Source organism: Saccopteryx leptura, chromosome 3 (genome assembly GCF_036850995.1).
Source record: "Saccopteryx leptura isolate mSacLep1 chromosome 3, mSacLep1_pri_phased_curated, whole genome shotgun sequence".
Taxonomy (NCBI): Eukaryota; Metazoa; Chordata; class Mammalia; order Chiroptera; family Emballonuridae; genus Saccopteryx; species Saccopteryx leptura.
This window is the reverse complement of record NC_089505.1, coordinates 182464400-182481843: the sequence shown is the minus strand read 5'-3', so window position 1 is coordinate 182481843 and position 17444 is coordinate 182464400. Positions and strand designations below refer to the sequence as shown.

At 45.4% G+C, this 17444-nt stretch overlaps 2 protein-coding genes across 8 annotated transcripts in view; one reads left to right on the top strand and one right to left on the bottom strand.

The window, feature by feature from the left end:
• RREB1 (ras responsive element binding protein 1) overlaps positions 1-7378 on the bottom strand; it is a 144902-nt gene extending 137524 nt beyond the window's left edge. For 3 of the 7 annotated variants that reach the window (XM_066376975.1, XM_066376981.1, XM_066376979.1), the window contains exon 1: positions 6697-7376. The gene's annotated coding sequence lies outside the window, so the exon portion shown is untranslated. Of the gene's footprint in view, positions 1-6037; positions 6056-6696 lie in introns of those variants that run through there. The other 4 variants (XM_066376976.1, XM_066376978.1, XM_066376982.1 and 1 more) reach the window with 3 other exon arrangements.
• Positions 5535-10465, top strand: LOC136398379 (scavenger receptor class F member 2-like). Its single transcript, XM_066372678.1, has 3 exons — positions 5535-6097; positions 7408-7500; positions 7651-10465. Exons 1-2 carry the CDS (start codon positions 5535-5537, stop codon positions 7475-7477), a joined length of 633 nt encoding a protein of 210 aa, XP_066228775.1. The 3' UTR covers positions 7478-7500; positions 7651-10465.
• The last annotated feature ends 6979 nt before the right edge of the window (positions 10466-17444 follow it).

The window sequence follows — 17444 nt, the reverse complement described above, 5'->3', positions numbered from 1 at the left end:
GGATGACAGCACCACAGCATTTCCTGAGGGACTGCAGAAGCAACTGGGAAAGCCCAGCGACCTACCAGAACAACTCCCCCATGCCAATGAATCTGGTTTCTTAGAAGCAGATGAATTCTAGAACTTTTATTTACTAAGGTTTTAAAATACAGTCGATGCCACTGAATGTTTTCCCCAACCCCAAATTTTCTGTGAAACCTTGAACGTGCTAACCATGGTACCTTCCAGGCATGTAATAAGAGTTTACTTGCTCAATGAAACTTCAGATGTCCAAATATATCACACGCAATACTGTGAGTACACCCAGGCCTGACCTGCACATAAGACACAGGCCACAACTATAGTATGTACCTTTAAAGCATGCTTTCTCATCCTCCACTGACATTTGGGATTGGACAACCCTTTTCTATGGAGCCATGACTGTGGTTTGCATCTCTGGCCTCTACCCATTCAAGGCCAGTAGCAAGCACCCCTCCCCCCCTGCAAAGCAATCAAAAAATGTCTCCAGACATTGCCAAATGACCCCGGAGGCAAAACGGCCAAGTTTTGGGAGAGGTCAAAGCTTACAACCTTGCCTTTCCCTTAACGAGTCCTTAGTAACTGAGAATCATGTGCCAGTTCTGTTTGTCTCCCAGCACTCAATGCAAAAAGGACGCACTGCCATCCCTGATTTGTACATAAGCTCCTAGGAAAATTTTGTTCTGAAGTAATGGTGCTGTGCACAATTCTGGAAAGGAAATCCAGAGTGGGCACCCACAAAGCTTCCTGAGCTCAAAATATATCACTTTCTTCTATATATAGGTTTTGCCTTTCTGGAACATTTATTTCATCCTTACAACCACCCCGCGCTGTAGAAAACTTGCTGGAAAAAAAATGTGTATAATGGTATTCACTAACAGAAATGCTGTCAAAGGCGAAAATGTTTCTTTTTTAATTGCCTTACATCTTCAAATTCAACCACAGAATTATTTTTAAAAGGATACGGTCCTATTTTAATCACACACACATACACACAAAGATAAAGAGGTTACTGTATATTTAGTGCTCAGTCTTCTCAGGCTAAGCAGACTTTAAAAAGCAGGTGTTATACAGAGAGCTAGGATGAGGTTAGGAGTTCTGGATCCTAGGCTTGATTTATGACCAGCCACTAGGTGAAAATCATCACAGTTGTAAATTGGGTTAGTACACCCACCCAACCTTCACTGTGTTGCTCTGAGGATAAAACTGGCATCTTATTAAAGGCCTTCTTCACAAAAACAGAGGTGAAGTTAACTTTATCCAAGATACACCCTATTGAAAAAGGAAATTTTCAAAGTAATTAAACTACTAAAAGTCTCAAACTCATATAACAATTCTATCCTATAGTTTCTGAAGGGAGGGGGGGGGGGTGATGAGATACCAAGCAGGCCAGGGGAAAAACAAATAGAGCCATTTAAAAGCTTTATCTAATTACCCCCATGGAGACTTTTCCTTTGCCCTCTGGCTGGCTGACAAAGAATGTGGGGGTTTTCATTGGGCTTTCTCCACCCTATCAGGACCCCCCACCCTCATGGAGTCTAAAAGGCCTCAGGTGAATCCTGCAGGAACAGTGAGTACCCAGTGTCTTGGGGATTTTACAGAGGCTTTCCAATTCTCTTAGCATTACTTGCTTGAATCACACTGAACAAACAGTCTCCACCCTCTCCCACTTTTTTTGTCTGAAGCACCTATTCACCAGCAGCTACCTCTATGATGGCTGACTGGCTCACCTGTTCCCTGAAGTACCATCAGAAACAAGATGCACCAGTAGCTGGCAGGATCAGCTCCTGGTGCCCTCCTCCCAGGGCCTGCCTTCTTCTCCACCCCATCTGATCTCTACCAACGGTCAATACCCACGGAAGGTGAGAAGAGAAACAGAGACCAGCACAGTCTATGGGACAGCACTGTGTCACTGGACAGCTAGCATAAAATGGAAAAGTCCGTCACCCCCACTCCTCATCTTCCTCATTCCTCCACCCCAGTCGTAATGCAAACACAGCACGTGGTTCTCCTCTCAGTATTCTGCCTCCCGTGGGGGCGGGGGAAATTAAAAATAAGTGATGCATTTCAGAAAGCACATCGTATGCCTCCCTCCATGTGTGCGTCATCTGGTACACCTTCTACCTCTGATTTACGGGGAGCCCCCCCCCCAAGGTGGGAAAACACAGTCTAACCCTTGCGTTTTCAAAAGGGCCATGGTTATTTCTATACAAAAATAATTTCCTAAATCAGAGAGAGAAAACTCATATACCCTGCCCCCTCAAAGGAACCCATCCAATTTCTTAGTTATATTTGGATATAAAAAATATTATTCAGCTGTGCCTGTTCAATAGGTCATATGTACACATGTAACCTTGAGGCAGGGAAACGTCTGACTTGCAGAAGACTTGTGTTTCAACCAAGAGATGATTAACAACTATGGCTTCAGTTAGATTTCAACCATTTTATCTCACTGAAATATTCCAAGATCCTTTAATATACTTACAAAAGAAATGTAATGCAAATCACAATTTCCCCCCTAATATTTGGTCAGTCCTTCCAAAGATATTTTAACTTAATTATTTTTAAAAGGCATTAAGGACTGGGCTGAGTAAACTGAGATGGAGAAGTGGAGTAAAAAGGAGGACGAGCCCTTTCAAAACCTAAGAGAATGATAATCCCAGTAAAATGTGAAGAAAACTGTGTCCTGTTATCAGGAGAAACTATACTGCATACTTTCTATTGACATTATATTGCATTTCTATCTGTAAATGCAAATCTGTTTAATAAGGAGTGAAGACATGCTTCATGTATTAGATTTTCCAAAATAAACTAAAACCTCTGTTCTTAGTAAATAAAATACGGTGATGTTACACACAACCTCTGGAAAGGAAGGCTTAACCTGAACACACGGTAACAGACAAGAAGTCTGCCCAGACACGCTGCCACCTGACACCTGAGTTGGTCAGAGCATGAACTTCAATTAAAAGACACTTACAAAACCAATAGAAATTATTTAAATATAACAAAAATAAAACAAACTTAACACCCTACCTTCCTGGGTCAGAGGACATGGAGGACCCAGAAATTAATTAAATCTAGTAAATAACATAAAATGGGGAAGGAGTCCCTTTCAAAAATGCTTTGGTTAATTTTAGCATCCTTCTGTTTAGCTGCTTAGCAACCCTTATCCTATGACCTTTTAAGCATCACCTACTTTTCAGAAGGATAATGAATAGAAACATCAAAAGGATTCACTTTGTTTCTAGTGAACACGTTTAGCCAATTTTTATAAGAGTTAAATTTATACTAGTTATACCATACAAAACGCTAAAAGGGTAGAATTTTTAAAACTTTATTAAAGCAGGAAATATCCTTTACTGAAGGTAATAAATGATGCTGACAACTGAGCACAAGATAGCAAGCAAAGATTCCCAATCTGACCTAGGAAGTGGACTAACACAGCAATTCAAAACTGAATATAAAAATGAAAGCTACATAATGGCAACTAGCTACTGCCTGACATGCAGCAAATAACTAATAAACAGCTGTTGATCAAAACTAACAGGGTTAGCTTTATTTTTCTCCTTCAATATTCCGTACCCATCTTGCATGCAAATAGACCTCAGGGGTCTACCTGAAGAAAACTAAAAGAAAAGACCCTTAAGTCAGAAGATCACTTATTGGATGATGTAAACAGTTAGGAATGGATGTACCTACCACCTATGCCAGCTGAGTCAGAATCTTCCCCATCACATAACAAACACTTCTCTGCCATAAGGGCTTAGACTATGATTTTATAATGAGAAAAACCTAGAGAATCATGTAACAGTAACCATCAGCAGCATTTTAAGAGTATCAGATAACCAGCAAATCCTCTCTAAAAACAAAACATCCTAAAACATAACCAGCTTAGCAGTATTTTTAAGAATGATAAAACAGTGCAAGTTCATTAACAACCCAAAACGAAACACAAGGTAAACAAATAACTAAATCAAACGGCTCTCCCTTTCTTTTGTAAAAAGGGGGTAAGAGAGACAGTATTTTTTCATACATTTAAAACTTGATAAAAGCCATTTAATGTTCAATTCATCAGTGTAACCAAAGCTCAAAACATATCAAAGCAGAATCCATCAGCCGGTACCTAGAAGGCTCCGTCCAAAGAGCAGCGATAAGAAAACAACAAAAAACAAAAATAACCTTAAAATTAGTGGTTCACCTTTGAATAAATTAAAGAATAATTTCAAACCCATTCCTTCAAAAGTTCTTTGTGACTCTTGAAAGAAGCATACAACTAAACGTTTGCAAAAAAAAAAAAAGAAGTTTAAGCCAAGACTTCAAGCTCTTAGACTTCCGGATTACATTATGTCTCGGAACCTTACCTGTCTACTCGAAAAATCACCAGATCTAGAGGATGCTTTTCAAGGACTGTGAAGGTGGTGGGGGACCCCTCCCCCCCAAATAAAACAAAAAACATTCTTTTCTTTGCAGTTTCTTTTTCTTTACCTTCCACTTCAATTAAACTTACTGCAGAATAAATACTTATCTCACGTGCATGCACAGACCACCACATATCTAAAGAAAACAAGATCTCAAAAATATGGGATGCCCATTAGAACTCAGCCTTTGCAGAAATCATCTCCAGTCTCCTCTTTAAGACAGAAATACCTCGCTATTTCCAGCATCCCTATCCAACAAGCAATCTTTATTTCCACTGGCTTTCAAAAAGCTAAGCTTAAATCTAAACTCTAAAACAAGCATGAGGGTTAATTCTGCTAAATGATGCAACCCTCCGACAGGTTTTTCAGCATACCAAAAAGTTAGATTTCTTTATTCACCCTTCAATCCTTCTCCACCACCACCACCATCCCCCCCAAAAGAAAAAACTACAAAGTGCCCCGAATGTGTGCTGCTGCTGGCTCTGAAGCCGTGTAGAATTTCGTAATGGAATGTGAACTGCTCGTCCGGATCTGGGCTCACGTTCTATCTTCTAACCAGTAAGGATCGAGGGAGGGCAAATCTGCTGAGCAAGGAGAAATACTTTCCTCCTCTTTTTATAACCATCACGGATGCACCGCGGACGCTGGACCCAAGCTGCACGCGGCGCCTGTCAACCCGCCCGCCCGCTGGTGGGTCCCCGCGACCCCGTGGTCTCTGCTTCCTGGCACCCCTCCTCTACCCCGGGCTACTACCCCCGCCCAAAAAGTAAAGTAGCCCCGCCGAGAAGCGGGCTCAGCCGCCGCGTCCCGCACTCACGCGCCTCTCCCGGCCCCGTGAGCGGCCAGGGAACAAGTCACCACATCCTCGACGCGACCCTCGGCCGGGTTCAGAAAACACGCCGCTTACCAGGGAGGGGGCGGACGACGGGAAGGACCTCCCCGCTCCTTAGCAACCATTAAGGTCGCAGTTTCCTAAGAGACCGCGAGCAAGGAGGGGGCGCGAGGGGCTGGGCCCGAGACTGGGGGGGGGGGCGCAGTGGGTCCCCAGCCTCTCGACACCGCCCCCCTTCCCGCCCCGGGTCGGCGCTGCGAGCCGGGATGGGAGGAGAAAGGGAAGCCCCAGAACTCGCAAAAAATTGGTCCAGCGGGCAGCGGACAAAAGTTTCCGAGCGCGCTCCACAGCTGGGCGGTGAAGCGGGCCCCGGCAGCCCGCCCCGCCTCGGATGCTCCGGGCCTCCTTCCTGTGCTCGTGACCGCGCCGGGCGCCGACGTCCCCCCCCCCCCCCCCACTACCACGATGCAGGCTCAGCTCTACACCGATGGCTCACCAGAAAACACGTACACCGCCAACGGAAGGGCAAGGAAACAATACGCGGACAGGACTCCGGCCCCTGTGTTCCCTGTGTCCCCTGGTCACCCGAAGCCGTGGTCGGCGTGACCCCCCCCGCCCCCCCCAGCCACGAGCCCGGAACGGGCGAGGGCGCACTGCTGCCCGCGGCCCGCTCCCGGCCGGCGCCGTCTGCCAGGGAGGATCAAAGTCCGCAGAGCAGGGCGCGGCGGATGCTCCCACCGCGCAGCCCGGAGCGGGTACCCCCGGATACCTTGAGGCAGCGGGCGGGCGCCGTCATCTCCGCGCTGCTTGGCCCGAGAGGGACTCGAAAGTATGTAGGAGAAAAGTTTCCCCTCCCACATGGGGGGGGGGGGAGGGAGGATGTCGAGGGAGCGAGGGCGGAAGATGGAGAGCAGCGCTGGGAAGATGTTTCTGGCCGGCGCCGCGTGCACCATCTGAGTCCCCGCGATGCTAGTTAAAAGTAGACTGGGCGGCAGACACGGCGGCACGGGTCGGACAGGGTTCCTGCGCTCGGACGGCTAATATGGATGCGCATCAGGTCCTGGCGGCGGGGCGCTGCAGCGGCCGCGGCGGCTCGCGCTGGGAGCTGGTTGGCAGAGCCGGCAGCTCGGGAAGGGGAAAGGAGCGGAGGAAGGGGAGGAGGGGGAGGAGGAGGGAGGAGGAGCGGCCCTGCGAAGAAGCCGGAGGGGAGAGGGCTGCCCAGCTCATCCCGTACCGGCCCCACCGCCCCGAGCGCCCGTAGCGAGGCGTGGGGCGCTCGGGTCCTCGGCTCCGGGAAACGGCGAGTTTGAAAAGTACAAGCGCTCTCCGGACTTCACCCTCCCCATCCCCAAAAGTTCTTTAAAAGGTCGCTCCCACTCAGCCTCAGACATCTCGCTGCCACCCGAGTCCCGCGAGCCGGGCGCGTACTTACTACTGGGCAAGGCGCTTGGCTCCCAGGCATGATGCCGTGGGACCGATGAGCTTCGGAGAGAGAACGTGGAGAGATGCAAACTTGTTCCGGAAAAGGAATCAAAATGGCGTTTCTGGATGTGCAAAGTTCATCAACTCCGCAGTCACTTCCCCTCCTCCTCTTCTCCCACAGGGAGGGAAGTGGGCGAGGAGCTGGCGACCCTGGCGACCCTGGCGCCCCAGCCGTCGTCCCGGCCCCCGCCTCGGCCCCCCGCCCTGCTTCCTCGCCCGCACACTCGGAGTCTTGCTCTCCCCCTCTTCCCCTGATAAGTAGACACATCACGTGTTGCTCCTGCCAGTCTCCTGGGGACGTGTTACTGAGCGGCGGCGGCGGCTGCTCGGGCTGAGGGGTGGGAGGGACCGCGGTACCCGCCTGTCCCCCCCCGCCCTGATTTTAGCTTGGTGACCGCAGTTTCCATCCTGGGATGGATGGAGGTGGAGTCCCCCAACCCACCCCCATCGCAGCCACAGGTTTGCCCTCCGCAGGCGCCCCGGGCCAGGGGATGGGTAGGGCCGCCCCAGGAGAAGGGTCTCTGAGCTTGTTTCTGATCAGCCCACCGCTCGCCTGCCGGCCACCTTCCAGGACCACTGCGCCCCCTCCCCTCCAGCCCTTCATGCAGGCGACTCTCCGCCCCCAGCTGTCTCCATGGTTTGTTTTACTATTTTAAGGGAGGAGAAGGACGAGGGGCGACTCAGAGATCCGGAGCCAGTGGCGTGGGGGTCGAGGTGCCTGGTCTGAAACCTCCCCTCTCGGGCTTGGAGGTAAATGGGAGGATGAGTCTCACCCGCGCCGTTCCCTCTCCTCGCGGTCCTCCTCCTCATCCAGGTGGGACGAGTAGGTGATGGGGCAGGAAGGATATTAAAGAACTGGAGCTTCACCTGGCGCCCAACTTCGGGCTATTTCTCCCCGAGGGCGCGGTCCTTCTAACTCTGCTGCTGCCATCTCTGAGCGTGTTCTCCATCCAACAAATTCATCGCTGACTTGGCCTTTATCACCTTTTTTTCACCACTCTCCACAACTGATTCTTAAGTGGGGGCTGCCGGCCCCTAAGAGACTTGAGGAGGGCAGAGGCTTTCAGCGCCACACTGTCCCCACTCCGAGAAAGAAGGGCTGATGCTGTGTCACCCACATCGCCCTCCGAGGCATCAGGGAAGCCACATGCAGTATCTCTTTCTCTCAGAGGGCTCCTGTTTCAACTCTGAAAAGCAAGGGCCTCCTCCAAGCTGCTCTCCATCTCTGCAGCTCCAGCCACCACGCTTTGCCCTGGCTGCTACAGCTCAAGTTATCACCGAGCCCAGGAAAACCAGGCCTGGGCTATGCTTCCCCCATAAAGCAGCTGACATATTTCCAACTGCTAATACTTTTCCTACTGAGGTTTTGAAAGGGCCTGTTCTCGGCCTTTGGAAACAACTTCAGACAGATAAAGGGTGACTGTGGTTGTGGGAAATAACCACCACCACACACTCCAAATCCTAAAGACAAATATGCCTCTTAACTATTGATAGTTGCAGAGAATACTTTAGAATTATGCATTTAAGACTAGTTAGGCAAGATGATGTTTTACATACGGAAAGCTTGCTATTCTCTTACAGTGACCTTTGACCCCAACTCCACCATACCAGTTCCTCTGAGGACACCTGCACACCACACAAAGTTTTAAGCCCAATCCTGGGCCTTTAATTTGCAGCCTTCAATGGAACTCTAGTTTTCAGTGCTGCAGTTAAAAGTATCTATCTAGGGATGGAGTAAACAGTGGGTTCTGGCCAAGACAGAACTCTGTAGAGCCAAGTAAAAGCACTTGGACCATTACCTCTAACTTGTGATAAGGCTTGACCTGGCAGGGTGGCTCAGTGGATAAAGCATTATCCTGGTGCACCGAGGTTATAGGTTCCATCCCCAGTTAAGGCATATAGGAGAAGCAATCAAATGAGTACACAGCTAAATGGAACAACCAGTTGATCCTTCTCTCTCTCTCTCTCTCTATCCCCCCTTTCTCTCTCTCTCTCTCTCTCTCTCTCTCTCTGTCTCTCCCACTCTCCCTTCCTCTCAAACAATAGGGGGGGGGAACCCTAGAAGGCTAAACCACTGCCCAAGAGGGAACTGATTCAGGTGGCTATTTCTCTGATGTCCAAATTCATCAAAATTAAGTTTTCAAAACCTGTTATGTTTCCCATGGTCTACTATTGACTGAGGAAAACTACCCAAAGAAGCTTTAGCACTTGCATTTTTCTAAGTCTCTCCCTACCCCCACCCCATGTCCCCAAGTGTATTATCAAATGCTTTATTGAAGACAGACCTGCCCTTGGAGGAAATGACAAGTCTCTAAACAGTCACCAGAGAACTGGTGTCTGTACCTTCCAAGTTGTAACATGTTCCAAAAAGAAAGCAAAGGAAGAGTCATATAGGGAATGCTACTTTATTCATTTGCCCTGCCTTAGGAGTAGCCTTTCCTGATTTCTCCATTCAGTGGTCAGGTTCGAGTAGGGACATCATCAAAGTTATAAGTTTTCTTATAATTTAGCTTATTCTATAAAGTAATTCAAACCTGCTAAGCTACATGAATTTTCATGACAAATCACCTTTATAATGCCACCTAGATAATACTGACAACTAAAAAGAGAGAAGAAAAACAGTATAAAATAACTTTTAAAACCTGAATTCTAATGATACTGGGCCCTGTCTTCATCTTTTCTAGCTAAATAAATAAATTTGCAAGTTAAACGACCTGTTGAAAGGTCTGTTTGTTTATATTACATATAAATATCATTTATCAGACAAATGTTTATTGAACATCTAATAGGTAAAAAGAGTTATGCTATCAAAACCACAATGAAATGCTACTTCACATCCATTAGGATGAGAATGTAAAATGGTGCAGCTGCCTTTACAAACATCTTGGCAGTTCCTCAAAATGTTAACCATCGAATTACCACATGACCCATCTATTCCACTTTTAGGTACATACACAAGAAATGAAAACATGTGTCCACATGAGAACTTGTACTTGAATGTTCACAGCAGCTTTACTGATAATAGCTTAAAAGTGGAAACAACCCAAATACCCATCAACTGATGAATAGATAAACAAAATGAGGTCTATTCATTACATGGAATATTATTCAGCCATAAAAAAGAACGAATTACGGATATATGCTGCAACACAGATCAACCTAGAAAACATGCTGAAATGAAAAAACTCAGACCCAAAAGGATAAATATTGTATGTTTTTGTTTATATGGAATATCTAGAATAGGCAAATCTATAGAGACAGAAAATAGATTAATGTTTTCCTAGGGCTGAGGGTTTGGGGGGAAATGGGGATTGACAGCTCATGTGTATGAGGTTTCCTTTTGGGGTGATAACAGTGTTCTAAAACTGATTGTGATGATGGCTGTACAACTCTTAATATATAAAAACCATTAAATTATACACTTTAAATGAACGAATGGTATGGTATATAAGTTATATCTCAATAAAGCTGCTATGTATATACATATATGAAATTGTGTTGTATTCTATAGTGAAGAAGCAATACAAAAATGAATAATTTATGCCTGGCCTGTGGTGGCACAGTGACTAAAGTGTCGATCTGGAATGCTGATCACCAGTTCAAAACCCTGGTTTGCCAGGTCAAGGCAAATACAAGAAGCAATAAGTTTATGCTTCCTGCTCCTTACCCCCTGCCCTGCCTTTCTTTCTCTCTCCTCTTTCTAAAGGTCAATAAATAAAACCTTTAAAAAGTGAATAATTTCTAATCCTGCCTTAAAAGAGTTCATAATCTAATCTCTGTACATGAATTAATCATGAACTACAAAGCAACAACATATAATAAGAACCATTAGGCCCTGGCCGGTTGGCTCAGCGGTAGAGCGTCGGCCTAGCGTGCGGAGGACCCGGGTTCGATTCCCGGCCAGGGCACACAGGAGAAGCGCCCATTTGCTTCTCCACCCCTCCGCCGCGCTTTCCTCTCTGTCTCTCTCTTCCCCTCCCGCAGCCAAGGCTCCATTGGAGCAAAGATGGCCCGGGCGCTGGGGACGGCTCTGTGACCTCTGCCTCAGGCGCTAGAGTGGCTCTGGTCGCAACATGGCGATGCCCAGGATGGGCAGAGCATCGCCCCCTGGTGGGCAGAGCGTCGCCCCTGGTGGGCGTGCCGGGTGGACCCGGTCGGGCGCATGCGGGAGTCTGTCTGACTGTCTCTCCCTGTTTCCAGCTTCAGAAAAATGGAAAAAAAAAAAAAAAAAGAACCATTAAATGAATACAAAATTCAGGGGTTCAAAGAAAAGAGCACACTTCTAATAAGAATAATTGAGAGCTTCCAGGAAGAGGAAGAAATGGAATTGAACCAAGAAAATGGCCAGGAATTTCATAGGTGGAGTCCAAGATTTAGAAACTGCAGTTGCAAAGGCATGATTAGAGCAAGTCATGGGTACTGTTTAGAGATCAGTAAGGATTCCTGGGTGGCTGGATTATATATAGCATATACAAGATTACATAGATGATGAGACTGAAAGGTACACAAACTAAGGCTATCCCACAGAGAATTCTGAATACGATCCATGGAAAACCTTAGGTATGGGGTCATGAACTAGGATGTAGATAGAGGGAATAGAGACTAGATGATCAATTTTATTAACTAATGTCACCCAATAAATCCAATTAAAAAATTTTTAAAGAGAATAGATGATCAAGATGATGAAGAACCACTTCAGAGGATGAACTGACAGAAAAGCAACTGGTGGGCTGGGAATACATGAGTGAAGAAGTGAAGGCCAAGATGATGCCTGGGTCTAGTCTGGTGACCGAGATAATGAATGACAAAATAAGAAAGTCAGAGATAGGAGCCCACTGAGGTGGAAGGTGATACTGGACTCTATGGAAAACATAAGCTCTGCCATGGAAGGGAATCATGAAGAAAAAAGATGTGGCCATTGGAAAAGGCCACTTGGGAGGAGGCAGCACATCTGCTGAATCTCATAAGATGGGTAAGTGTCCCCCAGACAGAGAGGAGGGCCCAGGGCCCTTTAGGCATGAGAAGCAGCAAGAAGTAAGCTCAAGGACTTCAGGTGTACAACAAGGTCAGTTTCCTGGAGTTCAAATATGTCTCTCTGTGGCTGGAGCAGAGGGAGGAGGGGAGGCAGCAGGAGCTGGAGCTGGAGAAATAGCCAGTGGGCCGGACCACCCAGAGCTCTGTGCACCTTGCAGCTGATGTGGACTTTGTCCAACAGTGAAGCCCTGAGAGGCCTTAAGGAGGAGAGTGGCAGTACTGTGGAGAAGGGTCTGGAGGACTCAAGACAGGAAGATTAGTTAGGAATTAATAGAGCAGTCCATCCGGGAAACAATAAGGACCTAGTAAGCCACTGGCTGTGGAGGTGGAGAGGAATGGGTTTGTATGAGACATAATTAGGACATAGATTCAACAGAATTTGACCAATTTGTTATGAAAGAAAGCAAAAATTCCCTCTGGAGCACAGATCAAGAGGTGTGTCACCAAAAGAAGGGAAATCACTGCAGCAGGGGTAGGGTGACCAATGGCAGTAAGGCAGAGGGCCTAGAGGTGGAAGATGTTAAAGAAATGGACTCCACAGGGAGTGGTCTCAGTCAGTTGTGCAGTGTGAAGAAGGGAGGATAAAGGAAGAGTCCTCCTCTGGTCACACGTTTTGGTACCCGCATGGGTGGTGGGGCTATTCACCAGTAGCATGGGTGTCACATGGAAGATGGGAGGAGGTCAGACCCAGGGAAAAGGCCTGGAGAGATATCTGAGAGACAGAGAGGACAGACAGTGAAAGGTTAGGGGTTGGACCCAGAAAAATGCCTGCACTTAGGTGGACGAAGGAGTGACCAGCGTTCTCTCGTGTCCCTCTAAGGAAGCAGAACAGCCAAGGAAGTGGGGCTTCCAGAGGAAGAGGTAGTCAACAGGGTTACAATACAGAGAAATCAAGGCAAGTAGCTGAATAAAAGGGTGAGATTGAAAAGGTTAAGTTGATTTGAGAGTGGAATGTAGTGGCCAGAAAACAAGAGGTTAAAGAGTAACAGGAAGAATAGGAAGTGAAGGCCATGCTGTGAGAAGTCAGGTGATAAAAGGGACAGAGAGAAAAGTAGCAAAAACATGGATAAGAGTAGCTAATATTTACTGAACACCCACTGTGTGCCAGGCGCTGTTCTGAGGACCCTGTGTGTATTACCTTGCTTACTCTGCTCCACCTCCAATCTGATTGGTGCTATTACTGTCCCATTCTAGTCCAGATGAAACTGAAGTGAGTCCCAGCATCATACAGCAGGTGTGCAGAGCTGAGATGCACACCAGGCAGCCTGATCCCTGTTACCACTGTTAGTTTATTGAGAATTACTTTGCTAATTACAATGTCTTCTTACTGTCTTGACTAATCTTAGTAAAACGCTCTGGACTGGAGTTTGCAGCAGGGCCATTGTTGTTTGTGCAGTTGTTTAACAAGGATTTAATTGGACAGGTAAGTGAATGTCCAGTGTTAAGTATTGCTAATTGGCTTTCTGTCTCTCCTTCACATCAACATAAGCCATGAACCTCTTCCTATTCTCCAAGTGTTATTTATGTTCTGTATGAGCTACGCAGTCTCTACTCTAAAGCTGTAGCCAGATATTCTATGCCCTGAGCACAGCAGGCTAGAGGCAATCTACCAGAGTCCTCTCTCGTAACATCTACACCAGTGGTTCTCACCTGGTATGATTCTGACCACTGGGGAACGTTTAGCAATGTCTGGAGACATTTTTGGTTGTCACAAATTGGGGGAATGGTACCACTGGCTTCTATGGTTGAGGTCAGAGATGCTGCTTAATATTTTACAACACACAGGACAGTACCCATGACAAAAAATTATCCGGCCCCAAATGGCACAGTGCCAAAGTTGGGACTCCCTGCTCAACAGTGCCTTGTAAAGAATCTCTGGGAATATCAGATTCTGGGAAGAATCAGAAGAAACCACCACTGCCAATGCCTACATCTCTGACTTCTAGTCTCTGGAATGCTGAGGAAATAAATTTCTGTTGCTTAAGCCACCCAGCCTGTGACACTTTGTTACAGCAGCCCACACTGGCTGATATAGGAAGGAGGGACTAGAAGAAGATCGGAGGCGGATTAAATAGCAGGCCACCGGGCATACACCCTGGGCCTCGACTTCTAAAGGGCCCCGCAAAACCCCGACTTTACACTATTTTCTACTGTAAGGGGCCCTTCTGTGCTTGGGGCCTCAGCTGACATTAATCCACCTCTGAAGAAGATGGTGAGCCTGATGTGGAAGGGAGGTAGAAAACATGTTCATAGCCCCCATGGCCTCCCCAGTGAACTGGGAGAACTGGTCTTCCTGAGGAGAAGCTTTTGAAGGAAGTGATACCTCTAAGGAGAAACCAAGTTCCCATCAGGATATGAGGTAGGGGAAGTGCTGTGCAGACCTGAGAATTAGAGTTTCTTAGAACAAGGGGTTCCACAGCCTTTATGAGTGGGATATCTCTTAAAAGTAGGAACACTTCTTGGCTAATGGTCTCTCTATCCCAGCTCCAGCATAGGCCTGGCACGTTGCAGGTTCTTAAGGAATATATGTATTTTATGAAGTGTGCAGAGGTGTAACAGGCATATAGGAAAGGTGGGAATGATCTAAAAGGGTTGGGGGCATAGGGGAGTTGCTGGAGGAAGGTGTTTGCCTAGAAGTGGCAAGTGAGCAGAAAGCTGAGAGGCAGGGGGTGAGGTGCCACTTAGAACTTCCAAATCTCCATAGTAATGCAGCCAATTCAGCTCTCCCTCTCAAACAAGTAGTGTAGTCATAGGGGTGGGCGACTGAGAACCCCTTTATATGACTGTTACCCTAAGTACATCACTACTTTACCCAGATAAATCAAGGAATGCACTGCTTCTGATGGCTGATGATTTCCCCTTTAAATGTTAACCATTTGGAGTAGAAATTTTTTTCTAAAATGTATTATGCACTGCCTCGTTTTTCGCCTTTTTCTAAAAAAATCAGAAAGTTAATGTATAAACAAAATAGTATTATAAACATCAAATATTACATTGGATTGACATACAAAGATTACTTTTTTATAAAGAAGATATGTACTAGGCCACAAGATGGTCACAGCCTCAAGAAACTAGGCATCCTTGAGGTAGCTTGATTTGCTAGCCTACCCTAGGACTCCACTGTAAATTCCAATTTGAGGATTTGTCTGGTTTTGTTATTTTTCTTCCCTCACTATCTGGCTATCATTTGTCACTACTTTCTGAACCTAGTGTGCCCGCCAATGGCAACCTCCTCTTCCTTTCTGATTGATTGCTTCCAATCCACAGAGGTTAGAACTGGATAACCAAGGTTGTCAGAAACGAGTGGGTGGCAAGTGTAAGCACCAGCAGCTCCTTTTGCTGTCTGGAAGCCAAAGCTTGTTTATTTCTTGATTCTCAGTTGCGTTTGAGAATGATGAGTTGTCATCATACTTCTAAAACTATAAAATTTGTTTCAAAGATATCAGAATATTAGGGAATGTTAAACAACTCTTCTTAGCCAACCTTTCCCCCATGACGTAAGTTTATCACTTACTAAAATTTTTAAATGATTTAATTTGAGGGGACACAGAAAAGGCCAATCGTCCTTCCTTCTGACTTAAGATAGCAAATATCAGAAAAAACTGCTCCATTATCATAGAATGAAGATTCTTTCTTTGCCTAAAATACTTGAACTTACAATTCAATATTTGCTTCTTTGTAAGACAGAGCTCTTCATCCATAAACCGGAGTATAAACACGGGAAATAAATACTTCTTCAATAAGGAGTACGTACACTTATCTTTCTGTGTTCAATGAATGAGGACCATATTGTACTAACGTAAAATTTCTGCAGCTTCAGTTAAGTAGACCTTCAAATGGTATTTATGAGTGGAGACCACGGACAGTGTTTTAATATTCTCAATGACTCTGTCCACACTGCCTGGCCCCTGGTCATCTTGCCCACAGAGCAGGCCCCCCAGGTTCTCAGGTCCAAGGATCAGACCAGAGTCTTCAACTGTAAAAAGTGCTGAAGACGTTGCAGTAAATCACACAACTAGCTCGCCCTGAAAAGCCCTGACCATTTGTAAACATGGAAAACAACAAGTATATCCTAACAAACAAGAACCTCTCTCTCTTCCCCTCAGAAAAAGAAGTCATATCTAGTGCTTGTGTGTCTTTTCACGATAAGCAGGGAATGGTGGTGATTTCACCCATTGCCTCTGCTTTCTATGTGGCAATGGATTTGGCAACTTCAGGCACTTCATCATATGCACACCTCAGGGAAGTAATAGAATATATGCTAAAATAAAGGTATGTAGGTTGATTTTGCATTACTTCATATTACTAAAGAAACTTGACATTCACTTATTCAATTCAAACAGCAGTTGGTAGACCCTGATGATGTTCCAGGCTCTACACATGATGGTCAACAAAGCACACAGGATCCTTGTCCCAGTGATTCTTACAGGCTAAAGGTGTGTTATGTTTTAAACAACAAAATGTCATGAAAACTTTAAAAGGCACATGACAAATTGCCTCCTCAGTGGGACCTTTATAATAAAGCCAGTGTGTGCCTCTGTTGTGGGATAAAACTCTGTCCCTGCCAAATTCATATGTTGAAGTCTTAGCCCCCAGTGACTCAGAAGGTGACTGTATTTGAACATAGGGCCTTTACAGAGGTAATCAGGGTAAAATGAGGTCTTTAGAGTGGGGTATAATTCATGTAGCTGGTGTCCTTGTATGAAGAGGAAATTAAGACACAGACACACACACATACACAGAAGACCATGTGAAGACAGAGGAAGAAGAAGAGCATCTGCATCAACAAGCCAAGAAGAGAGGCCTCAGAAGAAACCCACCTTGCTGATACCTTGAACTTGAACATTTTGTCTCCAGAACTGTGAGGAAATAAATGTCTGTTGCTTAAAGCACCCAGTCTATATTACTTCGTTATGGCAGACTTAGCAGGCTAATACAGCCTCCAAAGCCTGAACTTTATTTTCCAAAGTGTAGGGACTATTTATAAACTAGAACAATTTCATAAGAATTATAAATTGGGATGTTGTGATGTAATCACCTAGGTGTAGACACAGTGGAATGAGAAGGGCCTAAAGGAACAAAACAGTGTTAGACGATATTACAATAAAACAAATTTGTGATAATCCTACAAATAAAAGCAATTAGAAGGAACCTGTTTAAGAATCTGAAATTAACTAATAAAACTGTCCTACCTCCATGAAATTAATACTTTATATCTATTAAAATGATTCTGGACAGAAACCAATGGGGAGAGAGGGGTGGTGGGATGGAGGAAAAAGGTAGGGGAATATAATCAATAACACTGTGATAAATTTGCATGGTGAGAGAAGATTACTAGAATTAGTGGGGTGATTCCATTGTAAGGTATAAAAATACTGAATCACTATATTGTATGCCTGAAATTAATATAACTAATATAATATTGTATACCATCTATACTTAGTTAAAATTCTTAAAAATGACCTGGGAATAATTAATTTTATTTTAAAAGTTCATGATATATTTTTAAGTGAATAAAAAAAGCTGTCTACAAATAGACAATCCCATTTTTGTAAACAATATAAAATTATACTCACATATGAATTTAAAAAGACAGAATTCTGGTTTCTCTTCAGATTGCATAAATCTTTCACCTTTTAAAAAGACAGAGGTGATGGACA

Coding starts and splice junctions, on each gene's coding strand:
- LOC136398379 (XM_066372678.1), top strand. CDS start 5,535: ATGGGAGGAGAAAGGGAAGCCCCAGAACTCGCAAAAAATTGGTCCAGC. Junction 6,098..7,407: donor GGCCCGAGAGGGACTCGAAA/GTATGTAGGAGA, acceptor TACTATTTTAAG/GGAGGAGAAGGACGAGGGGC.